Source organism: Prionailurus viverrinus, chromosome A1 (assembly GCF_022837055.1).
Source record: "Prionailurus viverrinus isolate Anna chromosome A1, UM_Priviv_1.0, whole genome shotgun sequence".
NCBI lineage: Eukaryota > Metazoa > Chordata > Mammalia > Carnivora > Felidae > Prionailurus > Prionailurus viverrinus.
The window spans coordinates 132,496,199-132,520,426 of NC_062561.1; the positions used below are offsets into that span (position 1 = coordinate 132,496,199).

Sequence of the window (24,228 nt, forward strand, 5' to 3'; positions counted from 1 at the left end):
TTCTTCTAATATGTGGTAAAAGTTGGTGTTTGGATAACTTTTAGGTTAGCTAATTTCTTATCCCTCTGCATGAGTGTTACTGGTTGGCCATTCCCCCTCTTCTTCACTATTTCTTTTCCATCAGAGAAAAGGAAGGAATTGTAACTGAATCAAGTTTGGCTCTATAGGAGGGTCTTTGGTCAATTTGTTGTTGTTGTTGTTGAGATTAGATATTGAAGCTAGATTGTTTCACAGTTACATGTACTTTTAACTTATTTTTATTTCTAGTTATCCCCTGGCTACCACCAGAAGTTCAGCAAGTACTCTGTATCATGTTTAGTTTTGCTATTGTATTGAGGAGTCATAAGCTTACTCTTTGGAGAAAAAGAGTGCACAAAGTTACGGCAGGAGCAGAGTATGGTTTCCTTCTGGGAAAAATAAGGCTCAAATCATTTTAAAGCTCCTGTAGGGAGCTTGGATTTAGTACTGAAGATTGTCTTCTTCTCCCAATTAAGCAAATTCTAAGTATCCTTAGTCCTTAACATAATCTTCTGTGGATCTTCATGCTTTTTCCATGCACCATGCTTCTGAATTTTTGCTGTCTCATACATCTCCCTGGTACAATCTACTTGGAAATCTTTTAAAATTTACAAGATCATGCTACTGCCAAAAAGAAGAAGGAGAAGGAGGAAGAGGTAGAGATGGAGGAGGAGAAGGAGGAGAAGAATAAGAAGAAAAACAGTAATGAAATGATTTTCTTTTTTCACGGCCAACAAAATTAAAGTCAATTACAGTAATGTGAGGTAAAATCCAGATTTAATAAAGGCATTGGGTTGTACCATGTAGCTTGTGGTTTGGAGAATTGTTTATTTCAAGAAGATGACAGATGGGAATAATTTTAGTCATTTTGTAGTTTCATATTCTAACACTTAAAGTTGTAGATTGGACCATTGCTTGACAAAGTGTAATTTCTTTGTTTATACTGCAAAATAGTTGCTGTCTCTTCTTCACACTTAGTTAGTAGGAAATCTTTTCCCATAGCTGAATCCATGTATCGCACTGACCATCAGTGCCTGTTTCCTGCCACCAGATGAAATGAGACTGTAGGTCTCATTTGCTCTGTTGGCAGTAAGTGGGGCCAGGTTTCTAAGGGAATTGAATGATCCTACTGTTTTGACCATGGTTTTCCTCTCTCTCATGTTCTCTCCCCATTCAATCAGTTTGGGCAACAGTGCTATTGAAAGGAGCAGAGACAATAGAACATTCCAGCACAGCTCCCCTTCACATGTGAACTTGCTCTTTCCATCTGTGTTTTTGCCTCACCTGGCTCTGACAGTGAGGGGGCAGTCATCCCCTCTGACTCTGCTCTACCTCTGGGCCACAGCTTACAGCCAAATTGTCCCCAAGTCCTCTGAGGGTATAATGTAATCACAAAGGGAAAGGAGAGAGAAATGTTGAAAGTTGAAAAAATCTTAATTCAAAATCTAGTGGGAGCTGAGAACTCAAGATGCTATTATGAGAAATTAATGAACTGCCTGCCATCCAGCAAAATACAGAATGAACTCAAGACAAAGAATAGAATATGAGCAGTAAAGACTCCAATATATTCAACCCTCCTATTAAGAAATGTAAAGGAAATGACCTACACCAATAAAAGAAACAAGCAACATAAAAACAGAAATAGAATATAGCCACAAGACTTTATTTTCCAATGTAATGAAGCAATTGATACTAAAATAGAACAGCAGGTTAGAAAAAATGAAGCAGAATAGATCTTAGACTATGATTTAAATTCTGAGTGGAAACATGCGTTCATTCTTTGAACAAATATTTATTGAGCATGTATCATATCTAAGGATATGATAGCACCTAGAACAGGTGCTAGGGGACTTCAGGGATCAAGGCTGAAGACACACCTTTTACTGTCAGGTATATACTCTAGAGCAGAAAAATAGGGAAAAAAAGAAAAAAGAAAAGAAAAGAGGAGAGGAGAGGAAAGAAGAAAAAAGAAAAAAAATTCAAATATTCTAAAAATCCCCGATACTAATAAGTGCAATGTCAGTAATTAAAATAGAATAGATGATACAATAGAAAGTAACTGGGTGGCTACCCTAGAAGGGAAGGCCAAAGCTCTGTGAGGAGACAGCATTTAATCAAAGATTTGAATGACAAGATGGAAACAACCTCATAAACATTGATGTCTGATGCAAAGAATCCAAGACTAGAATGAATTTGCACTGTTTGCAGAATATAATTATAACCACCTCTGGAATCTATTAAAAGGGTTATCTAGCACCGTCTATTACTCTCTCTCTCTCTCCCTGTCTTCACATGCCAAACAGTGAGTAGGACAACATATTCATCACTTTGTACCAAAGTTGAGTCAGTTGAGGACTAGGATGATAACAGTAACAATAGCTTCCACTTACTGTGTACTTTCTACTAGCAGCTGCTTTATACATACTATCTGGTTTTTTCCTCACTGTTATTTCCTCCATTGGACAGATGAAGAACCCGAAGCTGAAAGAGATAACTTGCCCAAGGTCCCATAGCACATTAAGCCCACTGCAAAGTTCCTGATTGTTCCAGCACACCAGACCCTTTCCCACTAAGCTCCATTGGAGAAGGGCAAGAGAACATACCAAATGGAGAAATAAAAAGTACTAGTATGATTGGTTGAATTTTATGCACAGATCGGACTTTTTAAAGATTAGTGTACATATTTCAAAATACCGTATTTAATGGCTAAAATCTATTTTGTACTTAATTTCCTACCAAAATAACATTAAGTGGGAGAGTTACTTTTAAGATGGGAAGCAAACTTAACTCCATAGATCATTTAATGATCTATTTATAGATCTATTTATTATAGATCTATTTATCATAATGATCTATTTATAAAATATTTTACTTTGGGTGGGAAGAATTCTGACAAAGAAATGAGTATATTTAGTAAAATTAAATTAAAATTAAATAAAATGTAGCATTTGTGTGATCCAAAGGAAGGATAATTCAGCCATCATACTCCTGTGGGAAAATTGGAATTAATTAATTATACAGTAAATATACCTTATATATTGTTCTGCTCTACTTTAGGGGCCAGAAATGAAGCAGTAAAAACTGAATAGGGACCTTCTTCAAATGCATCTCTTTATCTGCTCTTCTCCAGTGCTGCTGGGGGACCCTTGGGCCTCTGCTTCCTCACATAGCTACGTGCAGCTGCCAAGATGGCTGCAACTGTGGGGGCAGTGACAGGACTACAGTACCATAAGGAGCACAGAGGACTGTGGGGAAAGGAGGATAGTTCTGTATCTCTCCCAAATTGGCAAATGTTTATTTTCCAGTGTATGGATAAGAATAGAGCTCTGTTTATGTTATCATTTTTATTTTCCACTATGTGTTTTATGGCACTGTGAATATCTTCTTACCACAGCATAGAAAAGCCTTTGAAACTACTTTCTAATATAGGTAAACAGCTAACTGAATTAAAATAACTTACCTCTTCTCAAACTACATGCTTTTTAGAAACTCGAGAGTAAAGTTGGATTACTTCACAAGCAGCCTACATTTCCTCAGTTTGTTTGTTTTTTTTTTTCATAGTACAGAGAGGTAAAAAGCACCTACCGGTTATGGAAACACTTGAGAGCGAGAACAACTACCTAGATAAGGTTCCATACATGCATCTCATGCAAACCGTGTTCGTTTTGCTCCCAGTCAGGATGAAAACTTTTGTGAAAGCCTTGTCTGTGCAGAGCAGACAACGTGTCGGGAGTACCAAGAACACAGGCAATTTGCCCCAATCATCAAGGAGATGAGAGTGCAGTGGTGTCATATTAGCTCAGAGAAGATTGGTTTTGATTCCTAGGGAAATGTACGCAAATGGATGAAATGGACATTGCTAGACACCAGGGGCCTCCAAAGAGACACTGTCTATAGCAGTGCTTCCCAATGTCACTGGCAGGAAAGCAAGAAGGAATGGGAGGGAGAAAGGGAAAAGCAGTAGAGGAAAGTATGGATAGAGAAGAAAGAGGGTAGGAAAAATAAGAAATCAGGAGAAGGAAAGTCAAGTCGAGTGTGATAAAGAAGCTCGCACTGGAAATGAAGGACCCCAGCACCATCTGCCAGGGCCCGTGCCTAGGATTTCTGAGGTGGAGGGTACTCTCTGGAACTCTTGAGGCTGCCCCAGAATCAGATGTGTTTTTATTTCTCCTAAACAACTGACCATTTCTCACGAATATAAGAATAACCAACTTTCCAAACTGGTATGTGCTTCATGGGTGGTTTCTCTTAACTTTTCCTCAAACACGCCTATTATATTATCCATAAACAAACTAAAAATACATGAGAACCCCAAGGGAGCTGAAGGCAAAAAGCTTTGCAAGGCCCTGAGGAATGTAGCCAACTTTCTGATGTCTAGTTCTTAACAGTGATGAAGCCAGCTTAGTGTGATTTCAAGGTACTCTATGGACTCTCTCCCCTACGCCTATCCCCTCCCTGAGCAAATATTTGTTCACTGAGGCCTGAAATTGATTTTTCAGGGGACAGAGTTTTTCATTTCATAATCAGAAATGATTTTGAATGCATATTCACTCTCCTGGGTACAGTAAAACGTTGACTTGAAGTTACCATTTGTAAGCTGGTTGACCCCTTTCCTGAGAGCCCACCTGATGTTAGAGAACTGGTACTCCAATCTAAGGACACCTGGTCAAACAGGGAAGCTAGGGATAAGGAATTCAAACTAGCCACTCCAGGTGTGTAGACCGGAACTCTGCTGACTCATTAATGTGGTCCTAAGAACATCTATGAACTGAACATAATTTTCCAGCTTCATCTTTCACTAACAGTCCTCACCTCACCTGCCCCCATACCTTGCCCTGCCGCTCTCCAGGCATCTTGAACTATCTGTAGGTATAGTATCTGTAGGTACTTGAACTTGCACGTTCTTTGCAGTTCCTCCTTTTGCTTGGAACTTATTACCCATCCTCCCCCATCCCACGCCCATCCCTTTCATCTGGCCTACTTTCTGGGTCATAATTTAGATGGGACTTCCTATAGGAAGCTTTCCCTGGGCCTACATCCCCAAGCGTTTCCATGGCACGGATTTTAGCACCTTTTACATTGAGGGGTAGGTAGTTGCCTGTTTTCCTGTCTGTTGTCCTCTCTAGACTTGATCACCTTGAGTGTGTTCACCGTTGTATCCCCAGAATTTAGCATAGTGCCTAGAGCAAAATTTCCATGAATAACTAGTGAATGGATGAATGTACTGCTTTCCTTTTGCATTTATTGTCAAAAGAGAGGGAGTATAATTGGTGGAAAATCTTGTCCAGACATGTTAGACTGAACTCATACATATATTTTCCCTCCTTCGGAAACTCCATTGAAATAACAGAAAAAAGATATCATGAAAAAAATAAATAAATTCATATTAGTTCTTATATTTGTCAGGGTAGAGTACTGCTTCATGAAACAACACCAAATCTTGATGGATTAAAACAGTTAGAATTCATTATCCATGACGGAGTCCAATGTGAGAGCTGAGAGGGTGAGCAGTTTTGCTCCTTCCACTCTCCACGTCCATCCAATGGTCAGGAGGAGAAAAGACAGCAAGGAGAATCACATGGGAGGATTTTTCGGAGTGAATTTGGAAGAGGAATACATCACTCCTACTTACAATCCACTGGCCGTAGCTCTCCCACATGCCACCCCCGCCCCCCATCCCCACTTGTAAGAGGAAAAGGAAACAGAGGTTGGCAAACAAAGAACAGTCTTCTATGCCCCTGAAAAACAAGGAAGGATGTCTTCAACAAACCAGAAATTTGGAAGAATTTCTCAAAGCTCCAAAGTTATTGAGATTGGATTGGTAGATATAAATGAACAGAGGAAACCACAGCTGATAAGATACTCAAAAAGAAACAAAAGAAATTCAAGCAGGAGAAAATTACTGCAAAAATAAAATCAATTCCAGAAATACTTTGAACTTGGAATCAACAAATGCAAATCACAGGAAGGGTTTCTGGGACTATTGTCAGGGAAATTAATGTTTGAAATGGCATTCAGAAAAAACTGGGCTGCCCCACACTGAGCAATGAGACCATCACTGCTCGCCCCAGGAGGACATCTGGTGTGATTGTCCGGACTGGGCAGCAAAGCAGAGCAGAGTGTGAAATAACTCTGAGCCTCCATAAAGACAGCTGTAGAAGAAAAAGAAAGTGAACACATTACTCCAGTGTTTTTTCACAGGCTAAATTGTTCAGTATATCTCACTGGAGTAGGAGTTTTATTTTTATTTTTATTTTTTAATATATGAAATTTATTGTCAAATTGGTTTCCATACAACACCCAATGCTCATCCCAAAAGATGCCCTCTTCAATGCCCATCACCTCCCCCCCCCCTCCCACCCCCATCAACTCTCAGTTTGTTCTCAGTTTTTTAGAGTCTCTAATGCTTTGGCTCTCTCCCATTCTAACCTCTTTTTTTTTTTCCTTCCCCTCCCCCATGGGTTTCTGTTAAGTTTCTCAGGATCCACATAAGAGTGAAATCATATGGTATCTGTCTTTCTCTGTATGGCTTATTTCACTTAGCATCACACTCTCCAGTTCCATCCATGTTGCTACAAAGGGCCATAGTTCATTCTTTCTCATTGCCACGTAGCACTCCATTGTGTATATAAACCACAATTTCTTTATCCATTCATCAGTTGATGGACATTTAGGCTCTTTCCATAATTGGGCTGTTGTTGAGAGTGCTACTATAAACATTGGGGTACAAGTGCCCCTCTGCATCAGTACTCCTGTATCCCTTGGGTAAATTCCTAGCAGTGCTACTGCTGGGTCATAGGGTAGGTCTGTTTTTAATTTTTTGAGGAACCTCCACACTGTTTTCCAGAGTGGCTATACCAGTTTGCATTCCCACCAACAGCACAAGAGGGTGGATCCCATTTCTCCACATCCTCTCCAGCATCTATAGTTGGAGTAGGAGTTTTAAACAGGAAACTCTGAGTAGACAGGAGGCCCAAAAAACAGGCAAGTGCCCAGGTAACTTGTTACTGGAGACGAGAAGCACCCAGAAGATAAGCTTTAAGTGCCCATTTTGCAGCCCCACATCCTGTCCCTACACCAAAATAATCAGAAGGAGGGCACTGTAATCAGAACGATAGGCAAACAGAGATCCTCAAAGATAAATCTGGATAGATATCCAGGAATGACAAATTAAAAAAAAAAATCGACTTTGGATGAGCCCCACTTCTCTCTCCCTCTCTCTCTCTCTCTCTCTCTCTCTCTCTGCCCCTCATGGGATTCTCTCTTCCTCCCTCTCTCTCTCCGCCCTCACTCGCTTGCTCCCTCTCTCTAATGAAAAAAAAACCCAACACCCAAAAAAGGGGATGCCAACTGCAATAAACAAACAGCTAATACTTGAAGAACAAATTGTAAAGTGGAAACAGACAAAGAATTTAAGATATATGTAGTTGATATTCTCAGAGACATTTGAGTCTATCATACCCATAAAACAATAACTGTCAGTAACAAAAAGGAAGCAGCCAAATTTGTTGGAGATAAAAATGTTATCAACCAAATAAAAACTAAATAGCTGGGTTACTTAGTGTTGGGAGGCAACTCTCCAGCTTCTTGCATTTCTGTACATCTTGCCAACGGAGGCACTGACTACCCTTTTGTTTTATACTATCTTTTCAAGGGTATTTACTTAGCAGATGCCTTGGAAAATAGAGATAGCATCGCTTTCCAGAGCAAGGCATCCTGACTATTCAGTATAATGAAAATGTCTCCCTCTTGGGCAAAGGGCAGACATGCTTATAAAAGGCACATTTCCTAAGCTCAGGGTTCCTCTTTTGTCACACAGCCCCTTGTTGGACAGGTAGTGATCTGACGCTTTTTGTGTCTCCCTGTGGGAATTAGGATTCAAGAAAACAACACAAATGCTTATTAGTATGGCCACTACTGTTCTGTGAGTAATAAACTGTTTTTGTCTCTGACCCAGAAGTCTCCAGGCTTCTTCCAGTATCCATCAAACTGTGGCAGGCTCACCAACAGGTATAATAAAATCTCAGACCCTTCACAGTTCTTAACAATTGTTATAATGAATATACTGAGACCCTGAAATAGTGAACTATAAGATCAAGTCAAGGTATTCTCCCAGAATTCAGCCCCCAAAATAAACATGGAATATGGAGGATAGTTAAGAAACATATAGGATGGATCCAGAGACTCCAATAAGAAATAGGAATTCTGAAAGAATGGAGAGAATAGAGAGAAGGAGATAATCAAGAAAAAGAGAAAAACTTTTCCCAAACCTAAAAGAAATAGTTAAATTGAAAATGCTGTAACATCTCAATGAATCACTCCATAGAGTACTTAGCAACTATTAAGGGAAAAGGGTACATCTATAATGGTAGATCCCCTTTTTCCATTGGAATGAAAGCTTTGGACAGAAACCAAGCCACTAATAATACTTAACTAACAATAATGGGACAAACTGACTCATATGCTTTCTAATGCACTGCACTAAGCCAGTCACAATAGCACTTCTATAATACCCATGCCAAAAAATGTTTACTCTGAATCCACACATGCAGAAACAATAAGAAAATCCAAACGGAAAGACTTTCTATAAAACAGCTAGCCTGACCTCTTCATTCAAAAACATTAATAACATGGGGGCACCTGGGTGGCTCTGTAGGTGGAGTGTCTGACTCTTGATTTCAGCTCAGATCATGAATTCTCAGTTCATGAGTTCAAGCCTCACATTGGGCTCCATGCTGACAGCATGGAGTCTGCTTTGGGATTCTCTCTCTCTCCCTCTGTGCCCATCCCATTTGCTCTCTCTCTCAAAATAAAAATAATAAAATTAAAAAACTTAAGAAAAATGCTAATGACATGAAAGTCAAAAAAAGACAAGGGTGCAGTTCTAAAAGAAAAATGACAACTAAATGCAGTGCACAATCCTTTTATGGAAACTTCCTTTTAAGTTTATGGAACTTAAAAAATGGTTAGAAAAACATTATTGGAACAATTGGGGAAACGTGAATACAGACTGCATATTAAATATTAGTATTGTATCAAATTGTATTGAATCATATTTAATCCAAGCTAAATAATTTTTTGGCCCAATCATTGTTTTGAGGTTATGTAGGGAAAAGATCCTGTTCTTTAGGAGATATATGCTGAAGTAGTTAAAGTGCCATTAATGTCTGCAACTTACTCTTAAATGGGTCGTAAAAAGTTATATTTATATGTATATGTGACTTAAAATATAAAAATTATATGCAATCAATACAGTATGTATATATGAAATCTATACACATATACATACACATACAGAGATGGAGAGAAATAAAATATAACTAAATGTTAACAGTTTGTGAAACTGGAATATTTGGGTGTCCGTTATATTTTTACAGGTTTGCCATAGGTTTGCAAATTTTCAAAATAAAAAAATAGGAGGTAATAAATTACAAATGCCAATCAAATGCCAAAAAAAGATTAACATAAAAAGAAGCTATTCCTACACATATTTAGGACCCATTTCATAAATCAAAAAATGTGAAGATAATACCCTAAGAAGTTTTCAGAGAGCTGTAAACAGGCTACACACAAGTCATTCTGGATATGGATGTAAGATAAGGAAACAGTAGCATCCAAGTTTTGAGAGAAAGTTACTGTGAAGACAGATTTCCATATCTAGTCAATTAAAATTTAAGTGTGAGTGCAAAGAAAGAGAAAAGAGAAGAAAATGTATTTTCCACAGACATTCTCTGAAGTAATTAGTCAAGGATATGCTGCAACAAAATGGAAACTGCATCCAAGAAAGCTGAAGATGTGGGACCCAAGAAATGTGGTATACAAAGAAAGCAGGAGCCATCCGTACGCAGCAGTAGAGATATGAAACAGTTACAAGAAAAAACATATTCAAATTTATGTACTATTAAAAATGTATTTAGTTAACAAATACATAAGGGGTGCCTGGGTGGCTCAGTCGGTTAAGCGTCTGACTTCGGCTCAGGTCATGATCTCCCATCTCATGAGTTTGAGCCCCACGTCAGGCTCTGTGCTGACAGCTCGGAGCCTGGAGCCTGCTTCAGATTCTGTGTCTCCCTCTCTCTCTGCTCCTCCCTCCTCTCAAAAATAAACATAAAAAAATACATATGCAAGATAATTTCTAAAAGAGATAAGTACTATAAAGGCAATAAGCAGATACTGTACTGGAAAGGGATGCCCAACATGAAGTCAGTGCTATCAGTAAGTGAAAGCAATTAATATCTACTTGCAGAGTAAACTTGACCCCATAAATATTCTGCAGTTGAGAACCCCTTAAATGCATACTGATACCTTCCGTCTTTGAAGATGTTTCAGCCAGAGAAGATACAAGATGATCAAAATTCTGCAGAGATTTTATGAGCTGATAGAAAGCACTCAACTGCAAGCCCAATGTTCAAGGCTTTTATTTTTGTTCATCTGCATTAGCAGAGTTAGAACTAGTCACTGAAAATGAGGAAAAGGAGGAGATGACCTGGTGAGATGACAAGCTCACAGGTGTGTTTCAGTTATATGAACAGTTATTTTACTTTGAAAAGGTCAAAGAATGATGTGTGTCTTATATAAGTAGTAGAATTATTACAGGCAGTTAAGTATAAAACTGATTGTAGATTGGGTTCTCTTTACGCCTTTGCCTGTAAAAAGTATATACATGAGGGAGGTAAAGAGAGGACTCCAGGGGCACCTGGGTGGCTCAGTCAGTTAAGCATCCAACTTCAGGTCATGATCTCACGGTTCGTGAGATCAAGCCCCATGTCAGGCTCTGTACTGATAACTCAGAGCCTGGAGCCTGCTTCAGATTCTGTGCCTCTCTCCCTTTCTCTCTCTCTCAAAAGTAAATACACATTAAAAATGTTTTTTTTTTCCACATTAAAAATGTTTTTAAAGAGAGAGAGAGGACTCCAAGAAAGAGCATCATGCTACCTCGTGTCCTCCCTGTTCTCATTTGAATGAAAGCTTTGAGCTGTACAATCCTGACCACAGGAGAGGGGCTACCATGGCCCCAAGCCAAGCAAAACCCATAGGCAGAGAATTAAGTCTGCTTATGCATCTTCTTTCTCTACTCTTCACTGCCCAAAAAGCATACTGCTTTCCCCAAATCATTTCAACTCCACAGGAGTACCCCAGGAGCCATATGTGGCCCAATCCATCAGAGTTTTGAAAAGCAAAAAGCTAGGGTTTGGTTCTTTTTGCTTCTCTCTCAGAGCTTAGCTATCACTGCAGAACTGTATCCTAAGGCTGACCCTGCTGAGCGGCGGGTAGCAGATGGGCTATAGTTGTTGCACTTTCCCAGGAAGCACAATGCAAATACTTTTAAGAGGTCAGTGCCCTCCAACTGTGAAATCGTAAGATGCTAAATTACGTGCTTGATTAAATTTCACCTCCCCCCCAACATACCATAAAATTGGAAAAGCAATTCCATCACCCAGGATCAATGTGCATAAAGTATACACAAAAGCATCAGAAGTTCTCATCAGTAAACTGTGTGTTTGCTTTGGCTGAATATTCAGAGGTCCATTTCCACTCTAGGTTGATGAATGATGTATAGTTAATTACCACTTAATTGTTTGTTTCTTTTTCCTTGTGTTGCTGCCATATAGGTTAGAAATTACAAGGATGAGATTTTGGCTAGTCTCCTTCAGTCAGGAATCCAAGGGAAAATCTTCCCATTAGATTTTACCATCCTATTCACAAGTGTGTTTGCTTTATTTATTTATTTTTTTTAACCATGCAAAACACACATCAGGACTAGGGAAACTGAGCTAAGAGGTAGCCTGGTGTGGCTGCTCTCTCATGAATATTCAACAATATGGGATATAATAAATTCTTACCAACTAGTCTAGAGCTGTATCTACGTAATACAAATAAAACTGGATAAAAGAGTAAAAAAGAATCTAGCATCAAGCCCAGTACCTGATACTTAGCTGATACTCAAGAAATATTTATAAATGAATAAATGAGTGAATGAATGAACTCATAAAACTCAGTTCTCGGGCTTCGTAAGCCATTTCCATGACACCAGGATACATACACCCTTGCAGATGGCAAATGTTCAGAGCAGAATAAAAGACATTAACAGATGATATCTGGGCAATAGACTATAATTCCCATTTATTTTCATATGAATTTATTGCTGAACCAATTTGAAGATTTGTTTCTAGAAAGTATTGATTTATTCACTTGAGATCAGTCATGGTAAAATACAAGTCTTAGCAGAGTGGCAGTGCATTGCTGTGGATGGCTACCCAGTATGTACATGGAACTTTAGTTTATGGCCCTTTGTGGTCTCAGCAGAGCAAGGCTGGATCTTGAGGCTGAACTATTTCCTCAGAGAAGGATAAAGTGAAGGAGGCTAGAAAGCCAAGGAAATGGAAGACAAGTCCACAATCTCAGTTATTTCCCATATACTAAGATACAACTATTTTCTACATGCTGGGTCCCCAAATTTACATTTATTTAAGGGAGATGAATCCAAGAGAGCCAGTGTCAGAGTCAGAGAGAAGGGCAGAAGCTCTCATTCAGCCTGGTGGGTGTCACCTACTCCTGGCCCTTATAGTAGCTCCTGAATCAAAGAACCAAAAAGCAGCATGATTTCACAGGCTGAAACCCCCCTCTCAAGATGACCTGATCTATCTCATTAAGAATGGATTATAAAGCACCAGTACTCCATCAAAGATGGAGCCCTTACTTTTACCTTGATTTTCAGGGTTTCCCAGAATGTTGTGAAACATGCTATGTGCACACACACACACACACACACACACACACAAGTATATATATTTATATAGCTAGAAACAGAGATAGATACCTATATTCAGTATTATTCAGAAATAAATGAATTAGTATAGTATTGCATATTCAGAAGTTATTAAGGTTAATGGAGCCCATGACTCAAAACATAGACAATCTTTGCAATGATATCATGGCTATAGAACTTGCATTTCTGATTTCTTATCCTTTTCTTTACCAACATCCCCTCTCCCCTCTTTAGGAAAGGAGCCTGGTGGGGGAACCAAGAGTTTGGACTGCAAAATTGAGGAGAGTACTGAAACACCTGCTCTAGAGGACTCCTCATCATCCCCTGTAGATATTCAGCAACATTCCTGGCAGGTTTCCACAGACATTGAGAACACTGAAAGGTGAGTGGGAAGTTACTGCCAGTATTCCTCCAGTTCATATTCTTAGGGGCTACAGAAGTTGAGATTTTCTCTTTCATATTCTTATTTCAGAAAACTGAGCTAGCAGAAGGTAAGGAGTCCAAACCCTGCAGTAGAATGGTAGAATTTCCAGTAGTCATAGGCTCCCAGGGCTCTTTGTATCCCACTCCAACACATTGTGTCTCCATGGAAATGAAAACAGTGTGCTCCCATGGGAAGGGAGAAAGTTGGATCCATATACCATCACAGTTCACCCACAGGGCTGGGTACTAAAATTTCCATTTGCTTAAAGGGAGACGAATCCAAAATCATGCAAATATGCCTCCAGTAGTTTCTTAGATTTCAGGTGTATGGAATGGCCTTCTTAGGTTCCAGTCCACGGCTAAGCGTTCTGCCCAATTGACAGACAGCTTTTTGTAGTGCTCCCTTCTCTTGCTTTCCCAGAATGCAGCTGAGGGCCCCTTAGTGGCCAAAGCAAGTTAATGCACTTACCTTAACAAGCACCAGATCACTGCTAGATAGGGAGTTTCCTTCTTGGGAAGAAGAGATTCTAGAGTAATTCAGTTTCACTTAGGGAAAGGAAGCAATAATAATATAATAATAAGTGCCACGGCTCATATACATGCTAAAATACCATTCTGTGAGGCAGGAGGACAAGACCCTTATTTATTGGCCTTCACAGTGATATCATGTCCTTTGCTACTAATGTCCCTAGAGCTGGCACAAAGCAGTTGAATGAATACTGGGCAGTTCCACTGAGTGCTTTGTGTAGAGTTGAATCATTGACAAGATAATGAACATTTTATTTTTTTTATTTTTAGAAATGTAACACACAATGGCATTTATAGCCATTGTGGTTCTACTTTCAGATTGTAATATAATTCTAAAGCTAATTACTGAATTTCTGTGTTTATAGAAAATTGAAGCATGTGGTAATTATATGCTATTAATAAAACTTGGATTTTGTATAAGCTTGGAAATCTAACAATTCAAACAATAAAGCTGTTTGGCACGGTCTGATAGAGCTATAGACAAATGGTGAGGGAATGATTTATCTTAATTTATGAAATAGAAAATGCTTTGCTCTATTTTCAGGAAGAAATATCTGCCAGAGGGCCATGATCAGGGCATAATCCATCAGCAAAGACATTTGCCTTTTCAGAAACCAAGCACAGCAGCTATATCTAAGCCTTCTGAGCTTTTAAGAAAGCAGGCTATGGCTGGCAATAAAAATAAGACAGGGTGGAGTTGGGTTGAAGATGGTGGCATAAGAAGATGTAAACTCACTCCCTCTCGTGGATCTGACAAATACACAATGATTTATAGAATAAATTCCTTTGAAAAAGAACAGCAAATTGGATGAACAGAGCATCCACAACAAAGGACGGACAGGACAGCATTGAGAAGGGTAGGAGAGGCAAAGACAATGCCTTGCCAAAAAGACTCCACCCTAAGTGCCATGATCCACCATCAGGAGGGATCTCAAAAGTACAGTACTTTTCCCTAAGAAGTGAGGGGTTTGTCCTCCACACCAGGCACCCCAGCCCTTAGATCCTACATGAGAGGTATGAGCCCCCTAAATGTCAGACTTTGAAAACCAATGAGGATTACATCTAAGATAACTGTAAAACTGAAAGAAATGGAGAACCCACTCTTAAGGACTCAGATTTACTCGCTCTGGGACCCAGCACAAAAACACCAATTTGAAAAGTGCCTAGATCATATGTAAAGGAAAACAACTTACTCAACTTAAAGTACCTGCCAGAGAGGCAGGAAAATGTTCAGACTTTATTCAGAGACAAAGACATTGGTGGCCACCATATATGTGAACTCTTCCTACCTTGCTAAGTTCAGTATTGGTAGGCACCATTGTGGAACTATCCCTCTAACCTGTTAGACCTGGTGAGCATACCCACAATCAGAGCAAAATCACACATCATAGCCAGGCCAAGTGCCAATTCCACCCACCTGATACCACAAATACAAACCTGCCACAGCAGATGGCTGTGTGCAGCCCATAGAGGGGACAATGCTTGGGCGCCTAGCTCTGGTGGTCAGAGGGGCTCCACATGACATCTCCTGTCCAAGGACATTCTTCAAGACTGGAAGGTGTAGTTGATTTGACTAATACATACAAACCAACACAGAGAGTAAGACAAAATGTTTCAACAAAACATTATGTTTCAAACAAATAAACAAAAAAACAAAACAAAACATCAGAAAAAAATATTAATGAAACAGATAAGCAAGCTACTTGATAAAGTGTTTACAGCAATGGTCAGTAAAGATGCCCACTGAGCTGGAGAAGAATGGATGAGCATGGAGATCCTCAACAAAGAGACAGAAAATATAAGAAAGTTTCATACAGTAGTTACAGAGCTGAAGAATACAATAACTGAACTGAAAAGTACACAAGAGGAGTTCAACAGCAGGCTAGATGAAGCCAAAAACCAGATCAACAAGCCAGAAGACAAAGGAATAGAAGTCACCTGGGCAAAACAACAAAAAGAAAAAAGAATTTTTAAAAAATGAAGATAACTTAAGATAACTCTGAGACATTAAGTGGAATAATGTTCACATTATAGAGGCTTGAGAAAGAGAAGAGAGAGAAAAAAGGCCATAAAACTTATTTGAAGAAGTAAGAGTTGAAACTTTTTTAATCTGAGGAAACAATTCAGGTTTAAGAAGCACAGAGAGTCCCAAATAAAATGAACTCAAAGAGATCCACAAGACACATTATAACTAAAAATGGTAAAAGTTAAAGATAAGAGAAAATCTTAAAAGCAGCAAGAGAGTATGCTAGCAGATTTTCAACAGAAACCTTGCAAGTCAGAAGAGTGGCATAACATATTCAAGTGCTGAAAGGAAAAAAAATCACCAAGAATTCTCGGCAAGTTATTCAAAATTAAAAGAGCGATGAATAGTTTTCCAGATAAGCAAAAGCTATAAAGGAGCTCATCCCCACTAGCCCAGTATCACAATAAATGTTAAAGTGACTTCTCTAAACTGAAAAGAAATGATACAAATAATAACAAGGGAATAAATATAAAATCCTACTGGAAAAGTTAAATATGTAGTAAAAGTAGTAAATCAACCACTGACAAACCAACTATGAAGGTGAAAAGACAAAAATAGTACAGTTAACTAAAACTACAAAAATTAAAATGATGCATAAAATAAAAAGATGTAAAAATGTGACATCAAAAATATAAAATGAAGGGGAGAGAAAAAAATGTAAAGTTTTGTCATGCTGCTATTAACTCAAAACAGACCATTATAAACATAGGAACTTGTATGTGAGCTTTATGGTAAGCCATAGAGCAAAAACTTACCATAAGTACACAATAGAAAATGAGAAAAGAATCTAAACAAAACACAAAAAGAGCCATAAAACCACAAGGGAAGAGAGAAAGAAGAAAGGAACAGAGAGGAACTACAAAAACAGCCAGAAAACAATTAACAAAATGGTAATAAGTACTTATCAGTGGTTACTTTAAATGTAAATGGACTAAACTCTCCAATCAAAATATAGAGTGACTGAAGGGATAAAATAAGACCCATCTATATGCCATCTACCAAAGACTCACTTCAGAAGTAAGGACACACACAGACTGAAAGTGAAGGGATGGAGAAAGATATTTCATGCAAATGGAAATGAAAATAAGGCTGGTGTAGGTATATTCATAGCAGACAAAGTAGACTTTAAAACAAAGACTATGATAATAGGGGGATGCCTGGCTGGCTCAGTTGATAGAGCATGTGATTCTCGATGTTGCAGTCATGAGTTCAAGCCCCACACTGAGGGTATAGTTTACTTAAAACAAAGACTGTAATAATAGACAAATAAGGGCATTACATAGTCTAAAGGGATCAATCCAACAAAAAGACATAACACTTTTAAATATATATGTATCCAACATAGAAACACCAAGATATATAAAACCAATTATTAACAGACCTAAAGGAAGAAATTGACAGCAATACACTAATAGTAGAGGACTTTAACATCCAAATTACACCAATGTAGAGATCATGCAAAGCCAAAATTAATAAGAAAACAATGGCCTTAAATGATCCATTAGACCAGATGCACTTAGTAGATATATACAGACATTCCATCCAAAAGCAACAGAATACATATTCTTTTCAAGTGTACATGGAACATTCTCCAATAGAGATCATATGTTAGGCCATAAAACAAGTCTCAGTAAATTCAGGAAGACTGAAATCATATCAAGTATCTTCTCTGACTACAATGGTATGAAACTAGAAATCAATTACAAAAAGAAAACTAGAAAAACCACAAAAATGTGGAGATGAAACAACATGCTACTAAACAACCAATGGGCCATCAAAGATGTCAATAAAGAAATTAAAAAAAAAAGAGAGAGACCAATGAAAACAGAATTATGACATACCAAAATCTGTAGGATGTAGCAAAAGTAGTCTAAGAGGGAAGACTATAGCAGACTTAACTCCATAGGCAAGAAAACTGGCAAATAATCAACCTAACTTTACAACCTACAAAGGCAGAAAAAAAGCAAAGCCCAAATTCAGTAGAAAGAAGGAAATAATAAATGCAGAGTGAAAAGAAATGAAATAGAGACCTAAGGTGGAGGGTGGGGTGGGGGACAATAGAAGATCAATGAAACTAAAAGCTGGTTCTTTGAAAAGATAAACAAAACTGAAAAACCTTCAGCTAGACTAATCATGAAAAAAGAGAGAAGTCTCCCATAAATAATTAGATCTGAAATCAAAGAGAAGTTACAGCTGACATCACAGAAATGCAAAGGACCATGAAAACTACTCCAAACAAGTATATGCTAGCAAACTGGACAATCTAGAAGAAATGGATAAATTCCTAGAAACATACACTCTTCCATGACTGAATCATGAGGAAATAGAAAATCTAAAGAGACCAATTACTAGTAAGGAGATTGAATCAGTAATCAAAAATCTCCCACATGACAAAAGTCCAGGACCAAGCAGCTTCAAGCTGAATGCTATGAAACATTCAAAGATTTAATACATATCTTTCTCAAACTCTTCCAAAAAATTTAAGAGGTGGAAACACTTCCAAAGTCATTTTGTAAGGCTAGCATAACCCTGATACCAAAATCAGACAAAGCATCACAAAAAAAGAAAATTAGACGCTAATGTCATTGATGAACATTGATGCAGAAATTCTCAACAAATTATTAGCAAAACAAAGACATTAGTACATTATTGTATCCATACACTATGATCAAGTGGAATTTATTCCAGGGATACAAGGATGGTTCAACATCTGCAAATCAGTCAGTGTGATACACCAGATCAACAAATGAAGTATAAAAATTGTATGATCATCTCAATAGCTGCAGAAAAAGCATTTGACACAATTCAACACCATTTTATGAAAACTCAACAAAGTGGGTATAGAGGGAACATATTGCAATATAATAAAGGCCATATATGATAAACCTATGGCTGACATCACAGTCAGTGGTGAACAGTTGACCACTTTTCCTCTAAAATCAGGAATAAGACAAGAATGGCCAATCACTTTTATTCAACATAGTAATGAACATCCTAAAAACAATAATTAGGCAAGAAAAAGAAATAAAAAGTGTCCAAATCCTAAATGAAGAAGCAAAACTGTCACTATGTGCAGATGACATGATACTATATATAGAAAACCAAAAAAAACTCCAACAAAACACTGTTAGAATTAACAAATTAATTCAAAAAATAATAATAAATTAATTCAGTAAAGTAGCAGGATACAAAATCAACACACAGAAATCTGTGATAGCTGTATACACTAATCACAAACTATCAGAAAGAGAAATTAAAAAAATAATTCCACGTAAATTGCATCAAAAACCTGTGAAAGACCTACACACTGAAAAATATAAGACACTGATAAGAGAAAATGGAGACAACAAATAAATGGAAAAAAGTATCCCATGCCTATGGATTGGAAGAATTAATAGTGTTAGAATGTCCACAACTATCCAAAGCAATCTACAGATTCAGTGCAATCCTTATCAAAATTCCAGTGAAATTTTTCACAGAACTAGAACAAATAATTCTAAAAATTGTGTAACACCACAAAAGATGTTGAATAGCCAAATTATTATTGATAAAGAACAAAGGTGAAGGTATTACGCTCCCTGATTTCAAGCTATACAACAAAACTACAGTAATCAAAACCATCTTATATTAGCATAAACACACACACACATCAATAGAACAGAATGGAGAGCCCAGAATTAAACCCCCACATAGATGAACAATTAATTTATGACAAGGAAGCCAAGATCATACAATGGACAAAGGACATTCTCTTCAACAAATGTTCCTGGAAAAAATAGACAGCCACATGACCACTCTCTTATACAATGCACAAAAATTAACCCAAAAATGGAGTAAAAACCTGAATGTAAGATCTGAAACCATAAAATTCCTAAAGAAAAACATAAAGAAAATTCCTAAAGAAAACACCTGAACATGAGTCTTAGTAATATTTTTTTGTGTATAGGATTCCAAAGGCAAGAGAAACAAAAGCAAAAATAAACAAATGGGATTACATCAAACTGAAAATATTTTGCATAGTGAAAGAAACCATCATTAAAACAAAAAGGTGATCTACTGAATGGGAGAAAGATTTTGCAAAGCATATATCCAACAAAGATTAAGATCCAAAATACGTAAAGAACTTATACAACAACAAAAAAGAAACAGTCCAATTAAAAATGGTCAGATCTGAATAGACATTTTTTCACAGAATACATAGAGTTGGCCAACAGACACATAGAAATATGTTCGACATCACTAATCATCAGAAATACAAATCAAAGCTAAAATGAGATATCACCTCCTACCACTTAGAAGAGCTAGCACCCAAAAGACAAGAAATAACAAGTGTTAGCAAGGATGTGGAAAAAAAGGGATCTCTCACACACAGTTGATGGGAATGTAAATTGGTGCAGCCACTATAGAAAACAGTAGAGGTTTCTCAAAAAAATAAGAATAGGACTAACATATGATCCAGCCATTCCACTTCTAGGTATTTATCCAAAGAATGTGAAAACACTGATTCAAAAAGATATATGCACTCCTATGTTCATTGCTGCAGTATTTATAATAGCCAAGAAATTGAAACAACCTAAATTTTCATCAGTGGATGAATGGATAAAGAAGATCTGGGGTGTGTGTGTGTGTGTGTGTGTGTGTGTGTGTGTGTGTTTTAAAATGGAAAACTATTCAGCTTGCTATTTGCAACAACAAGAATTCACCTTGAAGGTATTATGCTAAGTAAAGTAAGTCACATAAAGAAAGACAAGTACCATATAATTCCACTCATTTGTGGAATCTAAAAAAAAACAAAAGAAAAGAAAAATAAACTCATCCATGCAAGAGAACAGATTGGTGGTGGTTACCAAGGGGAAGGTTGGGAGATGGAAGTAGGCGAAATGGTTGAAGGGGGTCAATTATAGTGTGACGGATCATAACTAGACTCCTAGTGATCACTTTACTTACAGTACATACAGATGGCAAATTGTAATGTTGTACACCTGAAACTTAAATAATGCTATATGTCAATTTTACCTCAAATAAAAAAAAAAAAAGGAGAGTATAGCCCACGGTTTTGAAGTTCAGTCTTTAAGTCAGATTCAGGTCAAAAGAGGTGGGAATGACAGACACAAGTGGGCACAAGAGACCTGGCCTGGTAGAGCAGCTTTTCCTAGGTTTCCCCCCCGGCTGCCCTAGGAGATCAGTGGATCTCACCCTGGGTGGGATATTAAAATCACCAGGAGGGCTTTTTTTTTAAATTTTTTCTAATGTTTATTTATTTTTGAGAGAGAGAAAGACAGAGGGACAGAGTGTGAATGGGGGAGGGGCAGAGAGAGAAGGAGACACAGAACCTGAAGCAGGTTTCAGGCTCAGCTGTCGCACAGAGCCCAATGTGGGTCTCAAACCCACGGACTGGGATCATGATCTGAGCCAAAGCTGGCTGCTTAACTGACTGAGCCATCCCGATGCCCCAGGGGGGGCTTTTTAAAAACACTGATTCCTAGGGCCCCTGGATGGCTCAGTCGGTGGTTGAGTGGCAGCCTTCTGCTCAGGTCATGATCTCACAGTTTGTGAATTCAAGCTGTGCCATCAGGCTTGCTGCTGTCTGCACAGAGCCTGCTTTAGATCCTCTGTCCCCCCTCTCTCTGTCCCTCCCTCACTCCCACTCTCTCCCTCTCTCAAAAATAAATAAAACATTAACAACAAACAAACAAACAAAAACAAAAACATTGATTCCTGAGCCCCGTCCCCATAAACCGTTCCCATGGGGGGTGCAGTCTCGGCATAAAGTGATTCTCCAGTGCAGCACCAGGACTGAGAATTGGTGCTTTCCAGGAGACTCTGCCTGAGTCTCACATACTGCATTCCTAGCCCATTCCCACCCTACCTGCCCTTGAGAATTTTACAGAAAATCAGAATGTGCTCCTTGCACTTCTGGATGTAGGGCCCTGCCTTCCTTTCTTCCCCTCCCCCACTTTCACCTTTTCTCTCTAGAAATATCCTTTGCAGCTTATTAGCATCACTGCCCCAGAAACATCTCCTCATACCTATGGGAAAGAATGCTAAATGCTTTTAAAGGTGTTATTTCTATACCTGATCCACAAGTCTGCTTTCCTCTCCTTTTCCAATCAGCTATTCCTGAGAAAGAGTTCTTTTTTACATATTAGTCAATATTTACGGAGAGACACTATGGGGTCTCCAGCCTCCCCTAGGACTAGTGGTCCTCCAACCATACTCAAGAGAATAGTTGTGCTTCAAGAAAAGAACTGAGAGGCAGGGGTGCCTGGTTGGCTCAGTCAGTAGAGCATGTAACTCTTAATCTCACAATTGTGAGTTCAAGCTCCACTTTGGGTGTGGCCTACTTAAAAGAAAAAAGAAGGGGCGCCTGGGTGGCTCAGTCGGTTGGGCGGCCGACTTCGGCTCAGGCCACGATCTCTCGGTCCTTGAGTTCGAGCCCCTCGTCGGGCTCTGTGCTGACAGCTCGGAGCCTGGAGCCTGTTTCGGATTCTGTGTCTCCCTCTCGCTGACCCTCCCCTGTTCATGCTCAGTCTCTCTTTGTCTCAAAAATAAATAAAACGTTAAGGGGCGCCTGGGTGGCGCAGTCGGATAAGCGTCCGACTTCAGCCAGGTCACGATCTCGCGGTCCGTGAGTTCGAGCCCCGCGTCGGCCTCTGGGCTGATGGCTCGGAGCCTGGAGCCTGTCTCCGATTCTGTGTCTCCCTCTCTCTCTGCCCCTCCCCCGTTCATGCTCTGTCTCTCTCTGTCCCAAAAATAAATAAACGTTGAAAAAAAAATTAAAAAAAATAAAAATAAAAAATAAAACGTTAAAAAAAATTAAAAAAAAAAAAAAGAAAAAGAAAAGAACTGAGGGATTTCATACCGAAGATTAAATAGTGGTTCTTTTTCTTCATAGAGCAAAAGAAAAATAAGTTAGTAGATAGAATTTCCTCAACTTGAGGATTATGCTCTCAAATAAACTTCCTTAAATCCTTAGTACCAGCTATTGCTTGCCTATTGTGGAATGAACTAAAAGATGAATCTGATTTTTGCACTGGTAAATGAAATCTACCACTACGTCCTGTGCTTTCAAGAACACTACGTCCAGTGGATGACCACCTGAACGTGTGGGGAACTATGGTCCCAAGGACTTGAAACGTCCACCTTACCCTTACCCCAGACTAGAAGCCCCCTGAGCAGTCTTACTGATCCACGTTTGGCGGTTTTAGGATCATATGCACTCTAAGACGAGGGAGGGGAGGTGTTGGAGGTAGGGAGTGACTTACCTACGGGCAAGAGGAAGGTCCAGCTTTCCCAGGTGCTTCTCTCTCCCTGCCTGCCTCTCCCTCTCTCTCTCTCTCTCTCTCTCTCTGTCTGTCTCCACCCCCACCGCCCACACCCCCATCCCAAACCATTGTGAAGAGCGCTTCAAGGTTTTACAATTTGTCAGTCTCCCAACATTCCAAGCCAATTTAATAAATGTTGAGCCCTGTAAATCCCTAACACCTGTGTTACACTGAATTTCAATCACCATAATGAGACACTAGCAAGTGAACCTGTACAGCCACGATAGCCTCCTGACCATAAAGCCTGAGAGAACCATCACCCAGCCTCAGCTTTGCCCAGAGTACCTCTGTTACTCAAGTTGCATGACCTTGACCTCCCTCTTATACAACGGCAATACTGTCCTCATTATCAGAGAAGAGTCTGGTCCAACTGAAGGCAAGAGGAGGGCTCCCACAGCAGAATGCCCTGTGGCAATGTTAGCCAGAGTAGTCTCATTCCTTCCAGAGCCATCAATCTCAGATATTTTTTCTTATAAAAACAAAATAAATTCAATATTTGCCCACTGGAAACTAGAGCTTGTACAATTAAACACAGACTCTCGTCTGTCAATTGTCTCATAGAACAGACTGGGGTTGCATTTCAAAAATTTACAGCTGATTATTTTTTCTTTTTATCACTTTTACAGAGACATGCGAGAAATGAAAAACCTTTTAAGCAAACTCAGGGAAACTATGCCTTTACCATTGAAAAATCAAGGTAAGTTCTTGTCATTTTTCTTTGAGGCAGAGGATGTTGTTAACACGATAACCTTGGGACTTGTTTCTTGAGAAATTACAAGTTTGTTTTACACAAACAATAGAAGGCACTGAATATACATTCCTCTCTCTTCAAGAAGATATGATAATGAAAACAGAGTCCCTCAGGCGAGCACAGCTGTGCTCGGACCCTCAAGCAGAGGCCTCCTCTACTGGCCCTGTCAGTCAAGAGCATGGATTCATTGCCATGCTGTGGAAAGCACTGTACCAGGAGTGGCAAATACAAAAGAACTGGAAACTTGGCCCTTGCCTTTAAGAAGTTTACCGCCTATAGGAGGACACTTAAGAAACTTCCAAAGGAAGCTCTCTGCCATATAGATGTTCACTTATCTAAAAGAAGTAATAACAACATATATTGAGACCTCACATTGTGCCACTGTGGT

The 24,228-nt window shown here is 38.9% G+C and overlaps 1 protein-coding gene across 2 annotated transcripts in view; it reads left to right on the forward strand.

Moving 5' to 3' along the window:
* Positions 1-24,228, forward strand: part of RGS7BP (regulator of G protein signaling 7 binding protein) — a 103,783-nt gene that overhangs the window by 67,602 nt on the left and 11,953 nt on the right. Inside the window, exons 4-5 of one of the 2 annotated variants that reach the window (XM_047872708.1) lie at positions 13,022-13,169; positions 23,716-23,786. In XM_047872708.1, coding sequence (XP_047728664.1) covers positions 13,022-13,169; positions 23,716-23,786 — 219 coding nt within the window. Of the gene's footprint in view, positions 1-13,021; positions 13,170-23,715; positions 23,791-24,228 lie in introns of those variants that run through there. The other variant, XM_047872715.1, reaches the window with a different exon arrangement.